The 19916-nt window shown below is 38.5% G+C and overlaps 1 protein-coding gene across 8 annotated transcripts in view; it reads left to right on the top strand.

Moving 5' to 3' along the window:
• Positions 1 to 19916, top strand: part of RUNX1T1 (RUNX1 partner transcriptional co-repressor 1) — a 115346-nt gene that overhangs the window by 11667 nt on the left and 83763 nt on the right. For 3 of the 8 annotated variants that reach the window (XM_066333290.1, XM_066333309.1, XM_066333300.1), the window contains one exon: positions 8435 to 8607. The exons of the other annotated variants lie outside the window; for them this stretch is intronic. In XM_066333290.1, coding sequence (XP_066189387.1) covers positions 8520 to 8607 — 88 coding nt within the window. In that variant the 5' untranslated portion in view covers positions 8435 to 8519. The remainder of the gene's footprint in view (positions 1 to 8434; positions 8608 to 19916) is intronic. 8 annotated transcript variants of the gene reach the window in all.

Here is a 19916-nt window from a genome sequence, read left to right as displayed (position 1 = left end):
CCCGGGGATGTGAGAGCCTTGGGGAGCCTTGTTCGTGCTCCGTGCCTGCGTGGGGCTTTCTGCTCTCAGATACTGCCGAGCAAATGTTCGGCACAGCGTGTGGGAGCACAGACTGCCTACCTGAAGAGTTAAGAAACCAAGGAGCCTTTTGTTTTGGTCGTGGGATTTTCTGGTACTTTGCACAGGGGTTGGGGTGGAGCCCAGCCCCAAAAGAAAGATTATAGCTGGATGCAGGGTGTCCAGATTTTCTTATCTAAATGTTCTGAACACATTCATGGGAGTGCTCTGTTTTCTTAATCTTTGCCAGAAATGCTGCGCACAGTTTTGCTGTTCCTGTTGAATAGTGGCCATATTTAACTCCACTGGTTGTGAGTGGAAATGGGAATACTTTGATGTTCCCTCTCATTTTGTCTAACACATTTTGGGATGCCTGGAAAGGGAAGGCATCCTAGATACTCGAAAGTATTTCAGAATACACGAAAAGAATTTAATGGGAGTTCTGAAACTTGGGTTTGTTGATATGTAGTTTTTGGGCATGTGTGATATGGTGACGTAGTTAAGGGATATGTTTTTATACTCACTATTATTTATTGAATGTAGTGTTTGTGAGAATACAGTTGTGTTGTACAGAACTGTACAGCAACAATATTCCTGCATGATCCCATATTGTAACGTGCTGATTTGGGATCCTCATGGGATAGGTCATGATTTCTTTAATCATTCTGGAAGGCTTTTGATTCATTGCCATTTTCATGTCTGTCAAGACAGATATACTCTGGTGCTTACAGTAAAGTAAATATGCAAAGTTCATGAGGGATAGATAATAGGTTCTTTTGGAAATTAGGTTGCAGTCTGGAAAGACAGAAGACTCCACCTAGTGGAGTGGAATTAATATGCACAAAGTGGCAGGCAGCGGTGTGTCGTAAAATAGGTATCACTTATGGAGACCCAAGTTGCTACAGAGAGTAAAGCCCAGGAATTCAGACGAGCATCCGAGGTGATGGTTGTATGACCATTACAAATTGTACCAGGCTGTGGTTACTTCTGGAGGGCTCGGAGGCCAATGTATGTCTGCCATGTTGGATGTTAATATGGAGTTTGCATAAGTAGTAGGCATTTCCACCAGCATTTTTCTTTTGTGGTGCCTTTTATTTGGAAATCTGCTGCCTACATTTTTTGATTTCTGATGGTGACTTCACAGGTGCTCCATTTGCTTGTGTCCCAGGTGTCATTTTAGATAGCTCGGGGAAAACAACAACAACAACAACAACAAACCCCCCCAAAAACCCACCAAAACAAACAAACAAAAACAAACCCAACAATTCAGCCCCTCAAAAATCACAGCTTTCCCCCCACAATTGCTTGTTTTTCAGAATACCTTTTCTGGCTTTTCTTCTTTTACTTTGGTAATGGCAGTATCAGAATGTTGGCTCTGCATGTTACCATGACAGGTTGTGTGGCATGTTGAGTAAAGCTGTGTGTGCTTTCTGGGAGTTACAAGGTTTAACAAACTCTGGTGAAGCATCAGATTATGTAGAGTTTTGTACCTATGCTTTACTGTCCCATTGGTTTGGTCATGCTGTGCTACTGGGATGTAATAAAATGAAATTTAAAGCTGGGATGTGAGTGAACATCCAACCTGAGCAGCTAAGATGTTATCCTGAAATCCTCTTGTAAAATTCATCCTAACATTGAATCACACATGCGTTAGGCAAGTTCAGGAAGAGAGCTCCCCAAGACCAGCTCAGGCTTTGACAGTGAGAGGGTGAGGCTATTGCCAGAAAATGGGATGATTAGGGTGCAACAGAGGAGACAGAATGCTGCAAAAGATATTTGGGAAGAGTGCTCCAAAGGAGCACTATCAGTGAAATCCAGGTGGGGTTTGTTGCCAGAGCCATTAAAGTATAATGGTGCCAGAAAAAGCTGCCAACAAGTGTGGGAATAATGGCACTTGTGGGTGTGCTGTCAATGGATGGTACTGCCAGGATGATTTTTTTATTTTATTTTAATGGTGACATTGCTAAAAGTATTTAAGGGTAATGTTATAGAAAGTGTTTTAATGAGTGAAGTCACTGAGTTCCAGGAACCATTAAGCAAAACCTGTTTCATGACTCTACTATTTATTATTTTAAAACTTGATGGCAAACCACTTAATGCTGGAAAAGCAGGCTGCAGCCTGTATTAAAATGTGCTACAGGTGGACAAGGAAACCATCCTACTGAACCAAATAGCCCAAGGTAGTTTCTGAATGTTGTATACATTTCATGTGCACCATGATAAATTAATGCAACTCCATGGATCAGCAGAGCTTGTAAACATTGAATTAAAATACTGGAGCTCAGATCTTCTGTGCTACTCCCACTGCAGTTCTCACTGAAGACAGTGTTTCTTTAGTTTAAATGCCAGTCTTGAGGAGCTGGACCTTCAGGCTTTCTGGGCTCCTGTCTCATGTCTGCAATCTTGACAATACTTTTTTGGACCGGTTCTCAGATCTAGATTCTCTCCCTAATAAAACAGGCTAGCTCAGGTCTCAGTGTAAAGCAAGGGTATTATTTTTGGATCGTAAATCACAGACTTACCTGACTTCCATATAAAGGAGAGAAGAAGCCTATTCCTTCCATAATAATACTTGTAGATTCCTGTTGAGTCCGTTGGGCCAGGTTTCTCAATTTGTGTATCCCAAGATGTGTTTTAAATTGTGTTTAGGTCTGGAGCTGCCTGCTCCAGACTTTTTCCAGAGAAGTTCACAGCTACAGTAAATATCAGCTACAGTAGTTGGAAGGGGAGGATCAATGTATAATTTTCCTTCCACATTTTGGGATTTATTGGTTCCACCCTCTTCACATGGGGAGCTTCTGATGTTAATTTTCTTTTTTGTTTGTTTTTTTCATTTGTCTTTCAAGTCCGGGCCTAAATTTCACTATCTCTTACAGAGCTATTATTGGCTGCTATTGTTTTTACTATTCCATGGCTTCTCTGGGAAGAGAAGGATGGGCAGGACCTCAGTGACATTGCCAGAGTAAGTCATCAGTGGCCATGTCTGCCCCTTAGGAGGTCACAGGAAACAGGTGGCTGTGTTAATTGTCCTCACTCCCAACTCTTGTCCTTCCTGGAGGGAATTTAGAAGTGGTCAGGAAGTGTCAGGCCTGCTGTGTCCCCCCAGGTTCACTGCTTCAGGCATTCATAATAATTTGAGGTATGTGCCAAGCAAGGGAGACTGTCTGGGAATCCTTACTGTCCTTTCTAAGCTGAATCACTACCTGGCTGGGAAGGCTGAATGCTGTTGCTGCAGAGTAGGTTTGGGATTGCAGTTGGAATCCAACAGAATAACAAAAGAATTTTATTAAAAAAAAATCCCTATCATATATTGTTTTCCTTCTTTCAAGATATTAATAAAAAGGTAAGCAAACTACAAAAAATCAAGAGGTACATAAAATATTTCTGGAAACTTATGATCCACTTTTATCTGTTGAGTCAAGGGTGGAAAATGTCAGTGTATTTTCTGCTTAGGCCAGTTTTGTCTTTGTTGCAACTGCACCATAAGTAGTCATGGATCTCTAAATGGTGCTCAATCCTGTGCTTTGGAAAAATCAGTTAAGGTCTTGCTTCTTTATATGAGCTTCTTGCTAACAGCTTGCTTGATTTTTTTAGCAGTGAAGGTGCACAGCATTGCTGAGTATCTCACTGCAAATGTGGCACCCAGTGCTGTAAGCCAGATTTTGAATTACCAGTAATGTTTCTATAAAGTGTATTTTGGAAAGTATCCACTCATGTTAGAAGTGATGTGAGTTGAGTAATAAATATACTAGTTATTTATCTACCATATGCATTTGGAATGAAAACTCTGAGCTTCTGCTCAGGTGTACTCTTGGTATTACTGAGAATATTTGGCTAAATAAGGTGGGCTGCAGAATTATGTGGCTGGTGAATCATACGGGTTTCTGAAGAATAGCATTTTAAAGTAGAATATTTTGTAAAATGTTAGTTTAAGAACCACTTTGCAATTTACTTCCATCAAACCCATTGTACCAGGAAAAATAGCTCCTTCAGGAGGGAAAAGGTGTCAGTATTGTGGAAGAATATCTGACTTTTATTCAGCTATTTGCTATTTAAGCTCCCTTCTTTTCAGTGCAAGGAGATCAGCTGACAACAGCAGCAACTAAATCATGTTTGCAGCTGGGCAATTACAGTAAGACCCTAAGATCTGCAACTGTCAACCATGAACACAGATGCCTTCAAAGTTCTGTTTTTCTTCCGTGTGGAAGTCGTTGGCATGGAACAGATGCCTTCATTTTGGAGAAACCAACCGCTGGATATAATTGGTTCTCTCTTGTCTTGTCCTCTAGGGACAGTCTCGCAGATGAAATTAGATGAGAGGAAAAAAAAAAAAAAAAAGACACAGGCACACACACTTGCACATGACATGAAGCAGGAGTTTTCAGGATCCCTTTCTGTTTTGTCACGTGGAACTGTTTTCAGCTGGAAGATTTCACTCCATTTTTAGCACTGTACACATACACATGATGATGATGCTATATGAAAAACATGCAAATGAAAATATGTATCTGGCCAAAGTTTATTATTAATCTAGGCATGCTGATTTAGAAATAAGACAAGCATATCCAGCCCATATTACTTTAAATGTTGACTTCTGCGATCTATTTGTGCTTCAGCCTCAGAAATTTAAAGTTAAGTGTCAGAAGGGACAAGACGCTTTAAAAACTTCTGTTGCAGTGATGGAATCAAAGTTTTTTTATCAAATAATTTGGTAGTTGTTAACATGGGAGGAAAAAAACCAAGTAGCAGACTTCAAAATTCACCTAGCATTACAGGCATTCAATTAAGAAAGCATCTTTACAGGAACTTCAGCAGAGTTAGTCTGGTGGACACTTGTGATGTGCTATTTCTGGGAGCCCTGTGATAGGGTACTGAATTGACTGTGTCCTCACTGCAGGCACCTAAAATGAGATAATGGCAAATAGGAGGTCAATAAGAGAGAGGGAGAATCTGCCTACTCTGTGCCTGTTAAAGGGTTTCTGTAATCTCCTCTCTGCCCAGATGTAACAGCTACCAAATCATTGTGGTTTGTGTAAATTAATTATACTACTAAAATAAATTATAACCAACTTTAGGTTACCTTAATAAGCTCAGTTGTGAACTGTGACAGTCAGGCAGTGCTGTGTATTCTTGGGTAGACTGGGTACCTCCAGGAGGTGGTTGGAGCAGGGATTGGTAAAACTGCCCAAGGCCCTGGGGGCCTCATCTCTGAATGCCTTTTCTTTTTTACGTTTTATTTCCTAGTACAAGATGGGGTTTTTTGTTTTGGTTGTATGGTTGGTGTTTTTTGTTTGTTTTGGGTTTTTCTTTAATATACATTGCAGTGTGAGGTATCAGTCCCTATTTTACATGGTGCATTTACTACTACTGTAGTAGCAATGTCACCAGCAGTGAAAACTATGAGGAGTTACCTTGGTCTGGATGGTTGGTAGAAGGCAGTCGGCACTTTAGACACTTGATGTAGCTGAACAGTTGCCCTGTGCTGTGGTCCTTTGTGTCCTGCTTACCCCTGGCAGCTGTATGGGTGGAGGGTGTTCACAGGCACTTTCAGTAGTTAGAAGGAAGCCCCAGGTAAACCTGTTTTTGAACTGATGACTCTTCAGCTCTTATAAAGCGAGATTCTTTGCTGTAGGACTCCAGTTCTGATTCATAGAACTTGAGTGTGACAGTGTGCTTTCTCTTAGCATTATATTTCTGAAGAACCGCATATTAAAGGGAAAACTTAACTGGGGAAGTGCTTAGGTGATGAAGGGATTTCTGGCAGTAACTAGGAAGTACAATAATGGTTGGTTTCATTTGAGACTGATCCTGATATTTGTAGTCTTTACATCCTATTAATTCCTTGAAAGATAAGCTGATACAAGAATGATTTGCCAGGGCCAATGGCTCTTCTAAAAGTCTTGGCTCAGGTTATATCCCCCTTCTATACACGTATAAGATAAAAGCACTGTGAATATGAGGTTAACTGAATTCAAATAGAAGACTCTCTAGAGTTATTGCATTCCTTAGAAAATAAATACATTTCTCATATGGTTGAGATTGATCAAAAAAGTATTCTGTATGCCAGTGATTACATTCCCATCTGTGATTAAGGTTTTCTGTCTGCATCTGGTTTTCACATTATATTTCTGTAACAAGAATCCTTTATATGGCAGAGTTCAGACTCTGTATTTTCTATTAGCTGCAGCTTGAACTACTGCACGGATCGCAGATTTACACATGTGGTTTTCATTACTTCATACCATTGAGAAAAAGTAATATTTGTTTGGGAAAGTATGTTTTTCAAAATTTCCATGGTAATACAACATGTTGATCCTTTTTTATAACACTCATGTAAGACTACAAATTGTTTGAGACATTCTGCTTTCAGTGAAGTTCAGACATTAGACAGTTTTGCATGTACATTTGAACAACAGCAGCACCTTACAATTCAGAAAGCAAAAATACATTTAAAGAAGGAGATTAGTGTAGAATGGGTATAGCAAAATGCATCCATCACTTTGGAAAATGTGGCAAATAGAAAAAATGAACATGGGCCTGAAACAAGGGAAGAATAGCAAATGGAAGTGATGTCTTCATTGTAAATTTGATGACAGATTTTTTTTTTTTTAATAAGAACTTTTTCACAGTAAAATGTTTAAAACCTTTTACCTGCCATGAAAAAGCAGCAGACTGAAATATTGAATTTTTATATATGACATAGTTTGATATATTTGACCATAATTGTTTCCAGTGGCCAAATTAGAAAAGGTTAGCAAAATATGAATATATCTTTACAGATGTCTGATGTGTAACTCTGAATCAAACATTTTATGTTAATTTAATATTCCACAGTAAGACAGTATTTCAGCCAGATTGTGCTATTGTCACTTGGTAGAAAACTTACTGTTTAAATAATCTCAGTGAAATTATATAGGGCCAGTTGGTCAGTGGAGAATTTTTCAGTTTTGATAGGGGCATGGGTTTATGAATTTAAATCAGATCAAACAATAACAACAATTGTGAGAATGCTGTATGCATTTATGGAAATTGAAAGTGTTACACAGAAGTCCAACTGAAAAGTATGCACTTCATTCTAGGGCACCACTGAAAGGTAAATTTATTGCCTATGTAAGAACATTGTGACAACCAGAGAATTACATATAAAATAAAAATAATTTTATAAAAGTAGTTATTGTGCTCTAGTTGTGGAGTCCTGACCACATTTTGGAGGTTATTTTCCAAATGCCAGAGGCAGTTGTGTCACTTTTAGAGCTCCAATGTTACCAGATTCTGTATAGAGTCCTGCAGTCCTTACCACTTGTTTTCACTGAAATCAGTGGAATTTTGGATTCTCTCAGGTCTGTGGGGAAATGTCTGACCATGGCCACTGGAAAGAAAGGACTTTGGTGAACTCATTTGTTCTGTAACCTTACCTTGGGAAGGTTTGTTTTGATTTGAGAAGGGTGCTTGTTCGTAGTAAAGATTGGAATTTCTGGCACAAACACAAATGTGATCTTTTGCAAATGCCCTTTAGGCAATGCATCTTGTTTGCAGAGAGATCTAGTCTGGGAGAGGGTTGGGCTGGATTCTGGGTTAGATGGCATGAGCTGCGGCCGGGTCCTTGTGCATGCTTAACTTGATGTCCCAAAATACTTGAAGAGTGGTTGCAGATTGAAGCATGTACATAACTGTGTGTGCTTGGCTCTGAAAAACTTTTCTGTCTTGACATAATTATGAACCCCTGAAAAGCATATTAATGCCTTGCAAAAACTGACAGCATTGTGATAAAGACTTATACAAAAGGCAGAGTATTTGTGTAACCCAAATAAACAGGGTTTTTAGGTGTTGGAGTGGGAGGGAAATTGCCTTTTCAAAAGTGGGAAGATGATTTGTAAATATATCAATAGCTTTTTGATTTGCCTTTCTTTAAATGTGTTTGCTGTTATGACTTACAAATCCAATTTAGTATAGCGATGTGTAAATTGGAAGATCTATTTTTAGTAAACATTTTGATTTAATAAGTGATTCTCTAGAGCTTCTGTTGAACCAGGTAAAGTATGTAATATTTTATATTAAATAAATATATTTAAACCCAGGTATTTTTTACAGAATTAACTAATAGGTAGAATATAGCCCTTAATCTGTTGCCATCTATATATCAGCTTTTTTAACTGAGCAAGTTATGAAACAACCTTTGTTGAAGAATTAATACAGTTTTAAAGTACTACTTTATGTTAGCTAAGAAAATGTGGTTACTTGGTTTAGAATAACTTTTCTGTCTTCCCTTTTTATTTAAAAGACTACTGTAATCTTACAAATGAAGGGGTGTGGTGCTTCAAACTGGCTGTGATATATGCCTTTTTTTTTTTTTTTTTTCATTTGTTGTTGTCAATAGAAAAGATTGATCTCTGGGCTGGTGAACATAATATCTGTCCCAGTCAGAAAAGGAAAGAGGAAATTAGCAGAGCGATTGGTGGAGAATGATATCTGTCAAAAGAAACACTTGGAGAGCACTGAGTTTAGTGATAGGTGACTGCCGGAAAAAAGGGAACTTTGAATTTTGTCAAGGTAAGGAACAGAAAAATATTTGATTTTATAATATGAATACCTTTTTGAAGTTATTTGTGTGTATATAATGACTGTACCTTGCCTTGTAAACTGTAATAAAAAGGTAGTCTTTCCCTTTAGCTCCAAAGAGTCTGCCTAAATCAGTGAAGGTGCTGTCTTCGTTTAATATCTGTGAGAAAGAGTACTGCAATGCTAATAAAATACATCAGTCACGACTTTTCTAAAATCTAAATACATATATGTGAAATGTTAAACTTTAGAGTTCTTTTTGTGTTTTTAATGACATAGCTGCTCTTTATGTGTCATGTTAATATTATTTGGCTGGGTTGTAGAAATAGTGATGTTCAGTTTCCTGAACTGTGAATTGGAACAGTATTTGCAACCAGCTTAAAAGACAGTTGTAATCACATTGGCAAAATGATTGTTTGTATTTTAGTGGAATCCTCTGGTAAACTCATTGCATCAAACTGGAAATCTGTGATAAAATTGATTGAGATGATAATGAGAATGGATATTTCTGCTTGTGTGCAAATATTTTTACCATACTACAAAAGTAAATCTGCTATTGCTGGATAAAATTTCTAGATAACCTATGACAGTCATTCCTGTCTTTACTGTAACTAGATTTTTTTCATCCAAAATGGTGTGTGTCTGGATGGCAAGAAACTGATTTTAAGTGCTTTCCAACACTTGGATAACTTTCTTTCTTGTTGTTGGACCATATCACCTGACATAACTTTGACAGAGTTTGGTACCAAAATAAGATGAATAGTGTCTAAGTACTCATGGTTTCGCCCTGGATAGTTTTAAAGGTAGCTCAGACTTGATCATATTACTTGTTTTCCTACCTGAGACACCACTATGACACTGCCTGTGGGGTGTGGAGAGACAGAGAGCAGCTGAGAGAGCCAGCGAGAGCCTCTGCACATCACCTTGTGGCAAGGGCCTGAGGTTTTGTGCACCAGTGTGAACGTACTTTTAAAAATTAAATCCTAATAAAAATGAATTTGCATTCTAACTTGAGTTGCTAGCTCACTTTAAAACAAATAAATGCTTTTGTGGGACCTTCATGTACTCAGGCAGCACTGGAAGAAAATGAATAGTCTTAGCAGGGTTTCTTCTTGTGTTTTGATTTTGCTTATTTAGCAGTGTATAGCTTCTGACTAATTTCTCCTTTTTGCTATCTACAGTCTTGTTTTCCAAAGTGCAAATGTACCCGGTACAGGTGGTTGTTGGTTGATTTCTTTTGACATATGGGTCTTCATAAAGGATTTTAAAAATAAATAAATGTAAAAGTAAAGATGTCATGCCTGAAGCATGCAGTGCTGGCATACTAATGGGAAGTTTATTGTGATTTATTGCTTTCAGAGCACGTGCAAGATAATGGAAATTTCCTACAACTTGGGAGAAAGGCTTATTTTCTAATAGTATTAATTTAAAGAAAGGGAATTAATATGACTAAAATTCACTTAATCTCTGTAAAGTCCAACTGATTTGATGGTTGCTGAAGTATTCATAAAAGGAACAGCACCTTATCCCTCTTGTTCACTGTGTGCAGGTTGTGCTCTCTGTATCTTCTGGGTGCAGGCATGTCTCTGCCCTGGTGAAGTTGCTGTATACTGCATGATTCCCTTCCCTGTGCAGTCCTATTAGTTGTAGCCTTATACCTAAATAAACACATCTCTGTGACATCTCTTACAGAGTTAACAATATTGTATAGTTTTCACCTTGGTAATGAAGAATTCAAAACTGCTTTGTATCTCTTAGTCATCAGTGGTGGTTAACAGTTCTTAGTTTTTTGGCCATTCACATTTTAACATTTACTTGAATTGAGGTGACTGGATAAGGTATCGACATCTGGATATATTTGTGACATACAAATATTGGCCAAGAAGCTCCACATTTTCAATGATTTTTTTTTTGTTTTAAAATTCGGTGAGTAATTAGAGATAAAGCCAACACTGTTTGAGTTAACTTAATATGCTGTGCCCAAGAAGATTGACTTGCTATTTGAAACCTAAATGGAGTAAAAGGCAAAAAAACCCCAAACTGTTTTGAGTCTATTGCCTCCTTGAAGCAATAGCCTCTTGTAGCAATGACTGCTTCTGCTGATGTGACCCCTTTGAAGCATCCTCATCTTTGTTTTGCTATTGCAAAGTTGTCTTCTCTTGGCTTTCTTTTTTACCTTCAAAACAATTCTTTGCTTACCAGTGTATCTTAAGGAGTACAGTGAGGATAATAAAGCTCCCTTCAAACATACCACAGGTGCAAAAGAGTACCAAGTGTATTATAGACAGTGAATTGTCCTTCCAGTCAGAATTTCATCTGTTCATGTGGTGCACACCTGTGGCTTACTGGCATTGCTCTTGATTGGAGTGTGAGAGAGCTTAATGAAAAACAAAGCCAGGATGACAAGGAGAGACTCCACAGCAAACATGGGTTACTTCACATTAGTAAGAAAGTGAAATTCGAAATACTGGTTCGGAGACAGCTGCCTGGTGTGTGGGAACACGTATTGGTGATTCTGCAGAGGACACTGGTGCCTTGCTCGCTGCTACCCTGCAAATAAAGCATTTTTCTCTCTAGGTAAGGTTGATTTGGGCCAGTTGAGAGCAGTGGCCGATTTCTCCAGCTTGCTTTCTGAGCCAGTCAGAGTATCCTGGGCAGAAATCCAGCTTTTGAAATACAAAGAAAATAACCCATAATCTATATAAAACGCTAGCGGATGGGGAAGGGAGGAAATTTACAGAGAATAAGTGAGTTTGAGAACAACTGTGTTAAAAGTAGAATGTAAGGGGAGTGTGTGTGTTTGACATTAGTATTTATTTTAATTTGAAAATACGATGTTTGAAACCTTTGAGGTGAGCAGAGGACAAGCTCTTGCAATATGATATATTTATTAGTAAACTGAAACCAAGTGCTCCAGTTCAAGCTCCTTTTTCAAAGTGATTTTTTTTCCTCTGAATTTGCAGAGTTTGGGTTCCTTCTCTGTGCACCCCCTCCCTGCTCCCCCTCAATGTAATGTGTCTCTGATAACGGTAATGGGCTTTGCCCCACATGGAGCAGCAAGTGTATTGTACCACTGCTCACTGATCCCAGGTCAGTGTGATGCGTGAAATCAATTTATTTGAATCTCTTTGCCTGTATAGGAATTTGGCAGCGTGCCAGTTGTTTTCATTTAATGTTCTTTGTGTTGAACACAGACAAGCAGGCATGCTTTTGTGCTCCTCTTTCTTCTAGGCTCTTCTCTTTTCTGCCAATATTCTATTCTGTGGATTTTTCAGAAAGAAGTAGGAATGTGTTACCTTTTTAAAAAATAATTTTTGTTTAAATAGCCTTTAAAGAGCGTAGAAACTAGGTCAGTCCCAGAGCAGCCCTGTGTAGGGGTTTCTGTCAAGTATAGGTGGTAACACCTGCCCTGTCCTGCTTCTGAAATTTGGGGAAAAAGACAGAGAAAACACTGGTCTATTTTTCGAATGCCTATGTTTATGATTTATGTCCTCTTGTAAGACAAAGACTCTTCAGTAATGCTTCAATCAGAATCATTTTATTTCGAAATAAGTGGATCTGGCTGTTGGCTGGACAAATTGGCAATATGTTTCAGGATCTTTTTGAGTAATGACCTTAAACTAAGCATTAATTTGGGAATCCCTTCCCTCATCTTTCTGTCTGTTCATTTCCTCCCCCCAATAAATTTAATATTTTGAATGGCTGGCTGAAGAACAGCTACACCCAAGTACCCATTTCTTGCATTTTTTCCTTCTTTTTATGAGAAATCAAGGTGTGTGGAACAGAGCAAATAATTTAGCCCTTCGTAAACTGGAGGTGGGAGAGGGAGGGAATAGCAGCAGATATTTCCAGGAGGATTTGTTTTAGAGCCTGGTGTCGGGAGAGGCAAGAGCAGCAGTAGAAGGCTCTGCTGGTGCTTGGCTTGGGGCGGCTGGTGCGGAAGTTGATGTGCAGAACCGCGGAGCCGCTGCACAGGGGTCAGACTCGTACACATCAGCCTCGTTTCCTTGTTTAATTACCTGAAGAGCAAAACATCCAGGCTGGGAGTGTGTGAAAACCCAGTATCTCGAACTGCAGTTTGCTGCTCTGACATCCTGCGGGGCCAGGCCCGTCTGTCCGCAAACGTCAGGGCTGGTTCCTGACAGGGGGCTATCTCTGCCGGGCCTCGGTTCCTTCCATTCAGGAGGCATTGTGTGGAACAGGGTTTGGTCAGGAATTTGAGGTTCCTGCCGGTTCTTCCAGCCCGGACAACCCTGTGACAGATAGGCATGATTTTTTTCTTTTAAAGAATAATAATAATAAAGAAAAAAAATTGGCTCTTTTTTAGTCTTTCCCTTGTAATTCTGGCATTGGTATAACACTGACTGAAACAAAACGTTAACCCTTTTGCTTCTAAATTTGCGTCTTTTTTCTTTTATTTGACCTCTTATTTTCAGAAATCAAATCTTCTGAGGAGCAAATTATTTGGGGTAGATTTTGTTCTGTGCAACAGTTAAACTTTTGAACATGTTTTTTTTTTCTCGTAGTTATCGTTTATAAAATTATAATGCTTGGCATATTAAGTTTGTGGTTTTAAGCATGCTAGGCAGCATTATTTTTCTTTGTCCCCTGGATTCAAACCAAGCTAATGTTTGTTTCTGGCCCATTAAAACAGTAATGGCAGCTATCAATGCTTCCATTCTCATTATTCATGTGACTTTCTTAGATGTCCAGTTTGGTGTTCAATTTTAAAGCGTTGAGATAGAGTCAGTACTAGTGCTTGCTCTTCATAGCTGCTGTTTGTTGCGGTCACAGGCAGCATTCCAGTTTGGGTTCACAGATGGATAGTGTTCATTGGGATGTAAAGCTCCTGCCTATAGCTGAAAGATACTGTATGTTACATAGGGAAAGGCCTTGCATAGGGTTTTTTTGGTTTTGGCTTTTTTTCTTTTGTCTGGTTTTGTTTTGTTAGTTTGTTTTTGGTTTTGTTTTGCTTTGGTTTTTGTATATGTGTGTGAAGAATTAAAGTATGACTCTTTGTTTGAATGATAGGTGAAGAATATTACAGTTATTTGTACAATTTCAATGCTTGAATTTATAACATAGTGGTGTAAATGGTTGTACTGGTTGAACTTAAAATCAGCGGGTACAAGTAGTAGAGGGAGGGAACTTAATTAATAAGACCTTCCTGCAAAACTGAGTGTAGCGTGTGACTGCTGCCTTTTATTGTTGTGGGCAGAAGCTGGTCCAAGAAAGATATTTGTGGTTGCAAGAGTAGAGAAGTAGAGCTGAAAATTAACTAAGGTTTCATTTCCTTTCATGCTGAAGGCTTTTGGTCCAGTCTGTAGGTTATGCCCACAGGCTCAAGAAACATATTCATGTACTAGAGATTTTGGGTACTTCATAGGTGAGATTGAAATCTTGAGCAGTCAGCTTTTCTCTGCTAATATTTAATTGTAAATTTGTATTACAAGTGTAGGGGCATACTTTTCTTCTTGCATGCAGACATTGCCAGGAAAGGATTTTGGGGACCCTTGAGTAAGAGAGGCAGCCATCAGTGTGCATATGCAGTCACAGACAGGAGTCAGCTACAGGGCAGGTGGACTGAGGAGTCATTGTCATCTATTGTGTCACTAATCCCCCATCTGAAAAGGATTTTCAGGGGATGGTGCAACAAAAGACCCGTTACAGTGTTATCAGATTGATAATTGTGATCTAATGAACTCTTAAATATGTACAATAATCCTTCCCCTTTTGAATCAGGCCCCTTCCTTCAGTACAAACTCCCTAGATTACTCTGGTGTAAAGGCGCCTTTATGTACAAGTGGATTACTTAGACATGTAGTTTTAAATGTCCGTCCTGTCATATTGTAAAGAAGCCATAATTTAAATAAGCATTGCTTGTATCTGTAGGATGAAAAAAAAAAAAAAAGATGGTTTATACATTGTGGTCAGTCTCATATTCTTGAATGGAACATGACATATGTATGGGGTTTGTACATATGAGGGAAATTATGTGTCTCTATGAAAGCATTGTCTGTTAGTTAAACCTTTACAACTCATAAGTTGTGTCCCTCTTTTCTAGTGTTTTAATTGCCTTTAGATTTTTTTGCAGAGTTCATAATCCAATGAATTGTTCATGACCTCTAGCCAACCATTGCCCACCTTAACCCGCAGTCCATTAAAAGTTCTCCATGGACGTGTGGTAACAACAACCACCACATTGTCTTCCTCTTACCCATTGGGTGTCTAGATCCTCTTGGAAAATAACAAATAACAAATGGTAGCCTTTACACCAGGGTTGCCACTTAAAAATTCCTTGTTGATAATGTTAAATCAGCATTCTCTTAAAAAAAAAAAAATCTGGGCCATCTGCACAAGCCTCTGCTGTGAATGTCTTGCTTAAGGAAAGGTCTTGCAGATAATAGTTCCCAGGATTTATTAAAACTGGCACCTAGCATTGTGCCCAAACATTTACTGCTTCCCTTCGCAGATATTATCTTAATGTAGAGTGGTATAATTTGCTGTTGGTATGAAATTCCACTTCATAATCATCTCTGCATTTTTCTGCTTCTCTTCTGAATGGATACAATGAAGCACCATGTGGAGAACAACACAATTAGATAAAGTGAAGTTGTATTTAGAGGCCTGTGTTCCGCAAGGCTCCTCCCAGTTCTTAAGGAAACAAAGATTTTGTATTTTAATTTTCTTAGCTATGATGGGATTCATCTGAGTCAGACTAGAAGCACAGAGATTAGAGCAACACATGGTGCTGCCAGGGAGTTTGATGTGCTCCTTCAATAGCAGTTCAGGTGAATACCATTCTGGCTTAGTTTTGTAATGGAAACCTAACTGGTACGTTGTTTTTCTGTCAGTGTTAGAGTGCTGGTTGTTGCTATTCAATTTATGTGCTAATTGTGGGTAATATTTTATGGTAGTACTCACTCCTTGAAATTCTGGAACTTCTTTTAGCTGTCAAGGTTGGTGGAAGTGGGAGAGGATAAATGTCTAAGGCAGCTGGAGCAGAGACAGGTCATGTTGGAGAAGAGAGATGTGTAGCAGAGTGAGAAGGTGGCCCCAGAGTCATGAATTTAGGAGTAGATGTGATGGCAGAGAGAAAACACGACAGTGATTGGAAAAGTGAGAGAAAAATGTGATGGAAGGTGTAACTAAGGAAACAATGGAAAGAAAAGGATTTGACTAAAATCAGCCCCTTCCTTTTGTCACTTACAAATGCTTTTCTATCATCAAGGGTTGAATGAGTCTGTGTACTGATTCTGCTGTGTTTCCAGATGCTGAACTGCATTAGAGCAATTCATTTGGTAATACTGCTTGGCATTTTAGCAATTACAGGGTCTGCCAGTGGGTTGTCCTATTATAAATGTGAGAAAACTCATCCATAGAAGAGCAACTGTTCTGTTTGGACTTAGTTCTCTAAATGTAAAAATCTACCCTCCTGCCTTTGTTCCATTAGACCTCCTAATTCATCAGGGAAACAGAAAATATTTGATGATGAGGTGACTTTCTCACCTGGTTATTGAAAGCAAGTAATTTAAATGGAGAAATAATACTTAGCTGTCCTAGATATGCTGAAATATTTATTTACAGTCCTCATTCACTTCCCCTCTTGAAATTACTCAGTAGTTGACAGATGTCATACTAAAATAAAACATTAATAGTAAACACCAACATGCTGTACAATGGCACTGCTGTGATGTTATGGGCACTACTGTGTGTATAAAAACATAACCAGACATGCAGAACAGCCAGATTTCTAGCCCATTAAAGTGGAGGCCAAGGCAAAGATTTTGCTCCCTGATGTAAGACTAAACTTTATTTTATGAATACTTGTCAATATGTTTTACTGGCACACCCATATCCTTATATTGTTGGAAAAAAATTATACATATGTTGAATAATGCAGTTCTTGAATTTCTGATGACTGTTGCAGTTTGCAAATTCGTATTGAGTTTATCAGGAACAATAACTTTGTGTGAAGGCCCCTGTGAACAAAGTTTTTGTACCATTACAAATATAGTAAATAAATAAAAGTTGATCAGTATATGACAAAAGGATGCAGAAGGGAGGTCAATAGGTAAGAATATTTGCATATAAACTTCCCGTTGGAAATGGCAGTAAAAGCATAAATAAATGTTTTGTATTGCTGTGTATTTGCTCCACCTGGTGGATTTTCCTGGAAGTGTTTTTAATTTTCCTAATAAGGGGAAGTTGTCTTTAATATAAAAGCAATTTCTCAGAGTAAAGGCAACTTCTTTCATTCATTCTTTCTTTTGTTCTTTCTTTCATGCTTTCATCCTTTCTTCCTTTCTTCCTTTCTTCCTTTCTTCCTTTCTTCCCTTTCTTTCCCTTCTTCCCTTTCTTTCCTTTCTTCCTTTCCTTCCTTTCCTCCCTTTCTTTCCTTTCCTCCCTTTCTTTCCTTTCCTTCTTTTCCTTCTTTTCCTTCTTTTCCTTCTTTTCTTTCCTTCCTTTCTTTCTTTTCTTTCTTTCTTTCCTTTCTTTCCCTTCTTCCCTTTCTTCCCTTTCTTCCTTTCCTCCCTTTCCTCCCTTTCTTCCCTTTCTTCCTTTCCTCCCTTTCCTCCCTTTCCTCCCTTTCCTCCCTTTCCTTCCTTTCCTTCCTTTCCTCCCTTCCTCCTTTTCTTCCTTTTCTTCCTTTTCTTCCTTTTCTTCCTTTTCTTCCTTTCTTCCCTTTCTTCCTTTTCTTCCTTTCCTTCCTTTCTTTCTTTTCTTTCTTTCTTGCAATAGGCAGATTTGTTTAAAGAAAATATAATCTGATATTTGTCTTGGCCACACGTTGTCAGCACAGAGATCTCTATGAAAGCGTAGCATTCCAAATCCATTAGTAATTACAGTTTATTCTGGGGCTTATTTAGCGTATTCTTGGACTCATCTAGAGATTAGTAATTGCTGAGTCCAAGTCTGCGGCCTGTAGAGTTATATGTGATCCTTGAAAGGGAGGATTTGCTATGACTTCTCTCTCCTCCCCCCTCCCCCCCGGCATTCTGAGCCCCTCGATGAGAAGTAGCAGTGTTAACTGAAAAAGAGAGTTACTATGCTTAAGTGTTAGTGCTGTACATCAGCATAAAATCTGTCTGTCATTAAGCTAGCTTTGCAAACATTGTTTTCTTTGGAATTCTTAAGGACTTGGTTGTGCTTTGATCATCTCATTGTTCTCCTTAGGTTATTTTTTTCCTTTAGAGTGTAATGGCTCCCTAACAGAAGGTGAAGTTTAGAAAATAGTGTCTCCATATGCAAGGGATTTGGAGACCTTTTTATTGTCTTTAAAAATGTCATTCATAGTCCTCATTAGCATTTATTGTTGCAAGCATACAAGCAGAAAATGTGAAATTGGTATGTCATGAATAGCTCCACAGAGCTCTAGAGCCCTGAAATTTTGCCTGCAGTGTGGTGTGGGGCAGGCATTGAGAGAAAGCTGGCCAGATGGCTGCCAGCACAGAGCAGAGCTGCAGGTTTTTGTCTCTGGTGCTGAGAGGAGGGAAAGTTCACTGGAGCATACGCTATCACCCCGTGCATTTTAACAAAACTAACTCGCCATCAGTCAAAATGGGGAGGTGGTGACATTGAAACAAAAGTTTTCAATATAATGTAACAATCCTTGTCAAATGAATAAAATATGTTTAGTTAGTGTCACAAATATTGACATGTTACAGAGAAAAATGCAAGGCTCACATTTATGGTTAGTGGTGGATACGCTTTCACACAAATATGCTCTACATTATCTTTATTATGAAGATCCTATACATTGAAAAGACATCGATTAGAGGTCAAAACTTGGGTTAATATACTACAGCAGGAGGAGTTTCCCTACCCGTGTTAAATGAACAAACACCCAGAGCTTCAAGTCAAAAAGCAACTGATAACTTGAAACATTTTTTTTCCTTCACCACCCCAACCCCTGCGCCACCCCCACCCCTCCTCCCTGCCTCCTTTACCCTTCTTTTTGTATCTTAAAATATAGCTATAGTTCAGCAGGATCAGATATTCTCTTCCAGGCTTCTCCAGGTCACACTGAATGTGTTCTTTCTCTGTTAGTGAGACAGCATCATTGGTATTTTCTTTCAGAAATATTTTCAAATCAATATCAAATTTTCTAAAGTGCATGAGTGGTGTCTATGCACAGATGGTGTGGTAATTTTCTTTGAAGTCAAATAATGATAGAAATTAGCAGTCAATTCTAATTTACTTTACCCACATTATAGAAAATATAGTATTTAATAAAAAATGCGAGGCAAAACTTGTTTAGCCTAGATATTTTGAAAGAAATAGACCCCAAGACAGATACACTTATATGTGAGTTTTTTCATGTGAGTGTTCTTACTAAAATGTATATAGAGAGCAAAAGAGTATGCATTCTTTAAGGCCTGAAAGTTGTCCCTCCCATTCTGAGTCAGTTAATTCTTTTGTGGAACTTTTCTTCTGTTGGGTCTTAATGTATATTTTCATTGTTTTAAAAACTGAAATGCACCTGAAATGTCACTGGAATTTCTGTGTGTTCAACAAGAATTAATTTTTGGTGGTTTTTTTTTGATGAAATATGCAGTCTAGGTTGTTAAGTCTAATGCACTGCCAAGGCTGCCTTTTCTTAACACATGATTTAAAATACTCTTTGGAGTATTTTTGAAATATGGATATAACTTACAAGTTTTCTTAACTGAAAAGACATGAATGCTTCCTCAGTTCCAATGAATTTAATCCAGTACTCGAGGTAACATCATGAACAGTTTGTCTTAGACAACGAAGAATATTTTCTTCCCATTTTGGTGACTACCTTTCAACTGCTCACTGTTTGATTTGTGTAGGTAATCTCGATTAGTCTATGTTTTACAGAGCAGTGTATGCTTTAAATGTCTCATTTGTCTTTTTTCAGAAGTCCAGAAAGCCCTGCCAATAAGGAAATGCTTAGGGAAATGTTTAGTGTTATCTGGCAAGTGTTTTGTGTTGCATGCATAAAGAGGTGCTGTTAACAGATAAGCACATATCCTATTGGAATATTTAAATTCCATTTCCAAGCAAAGAAGTAGATGTTTATAGAGAAGTGCCTTTCTTGGGTAACTTGAGCCTTTTGTGGTAGTGCAGTAAAACCAAGAGGTACAATGTCATGGAAAAAGTTGCACTGAGGGTCCCATTACAGACTTAGGTGGGCTGCCATTGCACCAGGCAATCAGAGATACTTGGGCAGCAAGAAATTAGTGAGCTTCTCCTGAAGATGTTGCCTTTACTGTACTGTGGTTGGACAGTCAACTGAATAAAGTTAAGAAAGCATCCAGAAGAAGTTGTCCCCT

Source organism: Sylvia atricapilla, chromosome 1, assembly GCF_009819655.1.
Source record: "Sylvia atricapilla isolate bSylAtr1 chromosome 1, bSylAtr1.pri, whole genome shotgun sequence".
In the NCBI taxonomy this organism is placed as follows: domain Eukaryota; kingdom Metazoa; phylum Chordata; class Aves; order Passeriformes; family Sylviidae; genus Sylvia; species Sylvia atricapilla.
The sequence above is the reverse complement of the archived record's forward strand: the minus strand, read 5'-3'. Positions and strand labels throughout refer to the sequence as shown.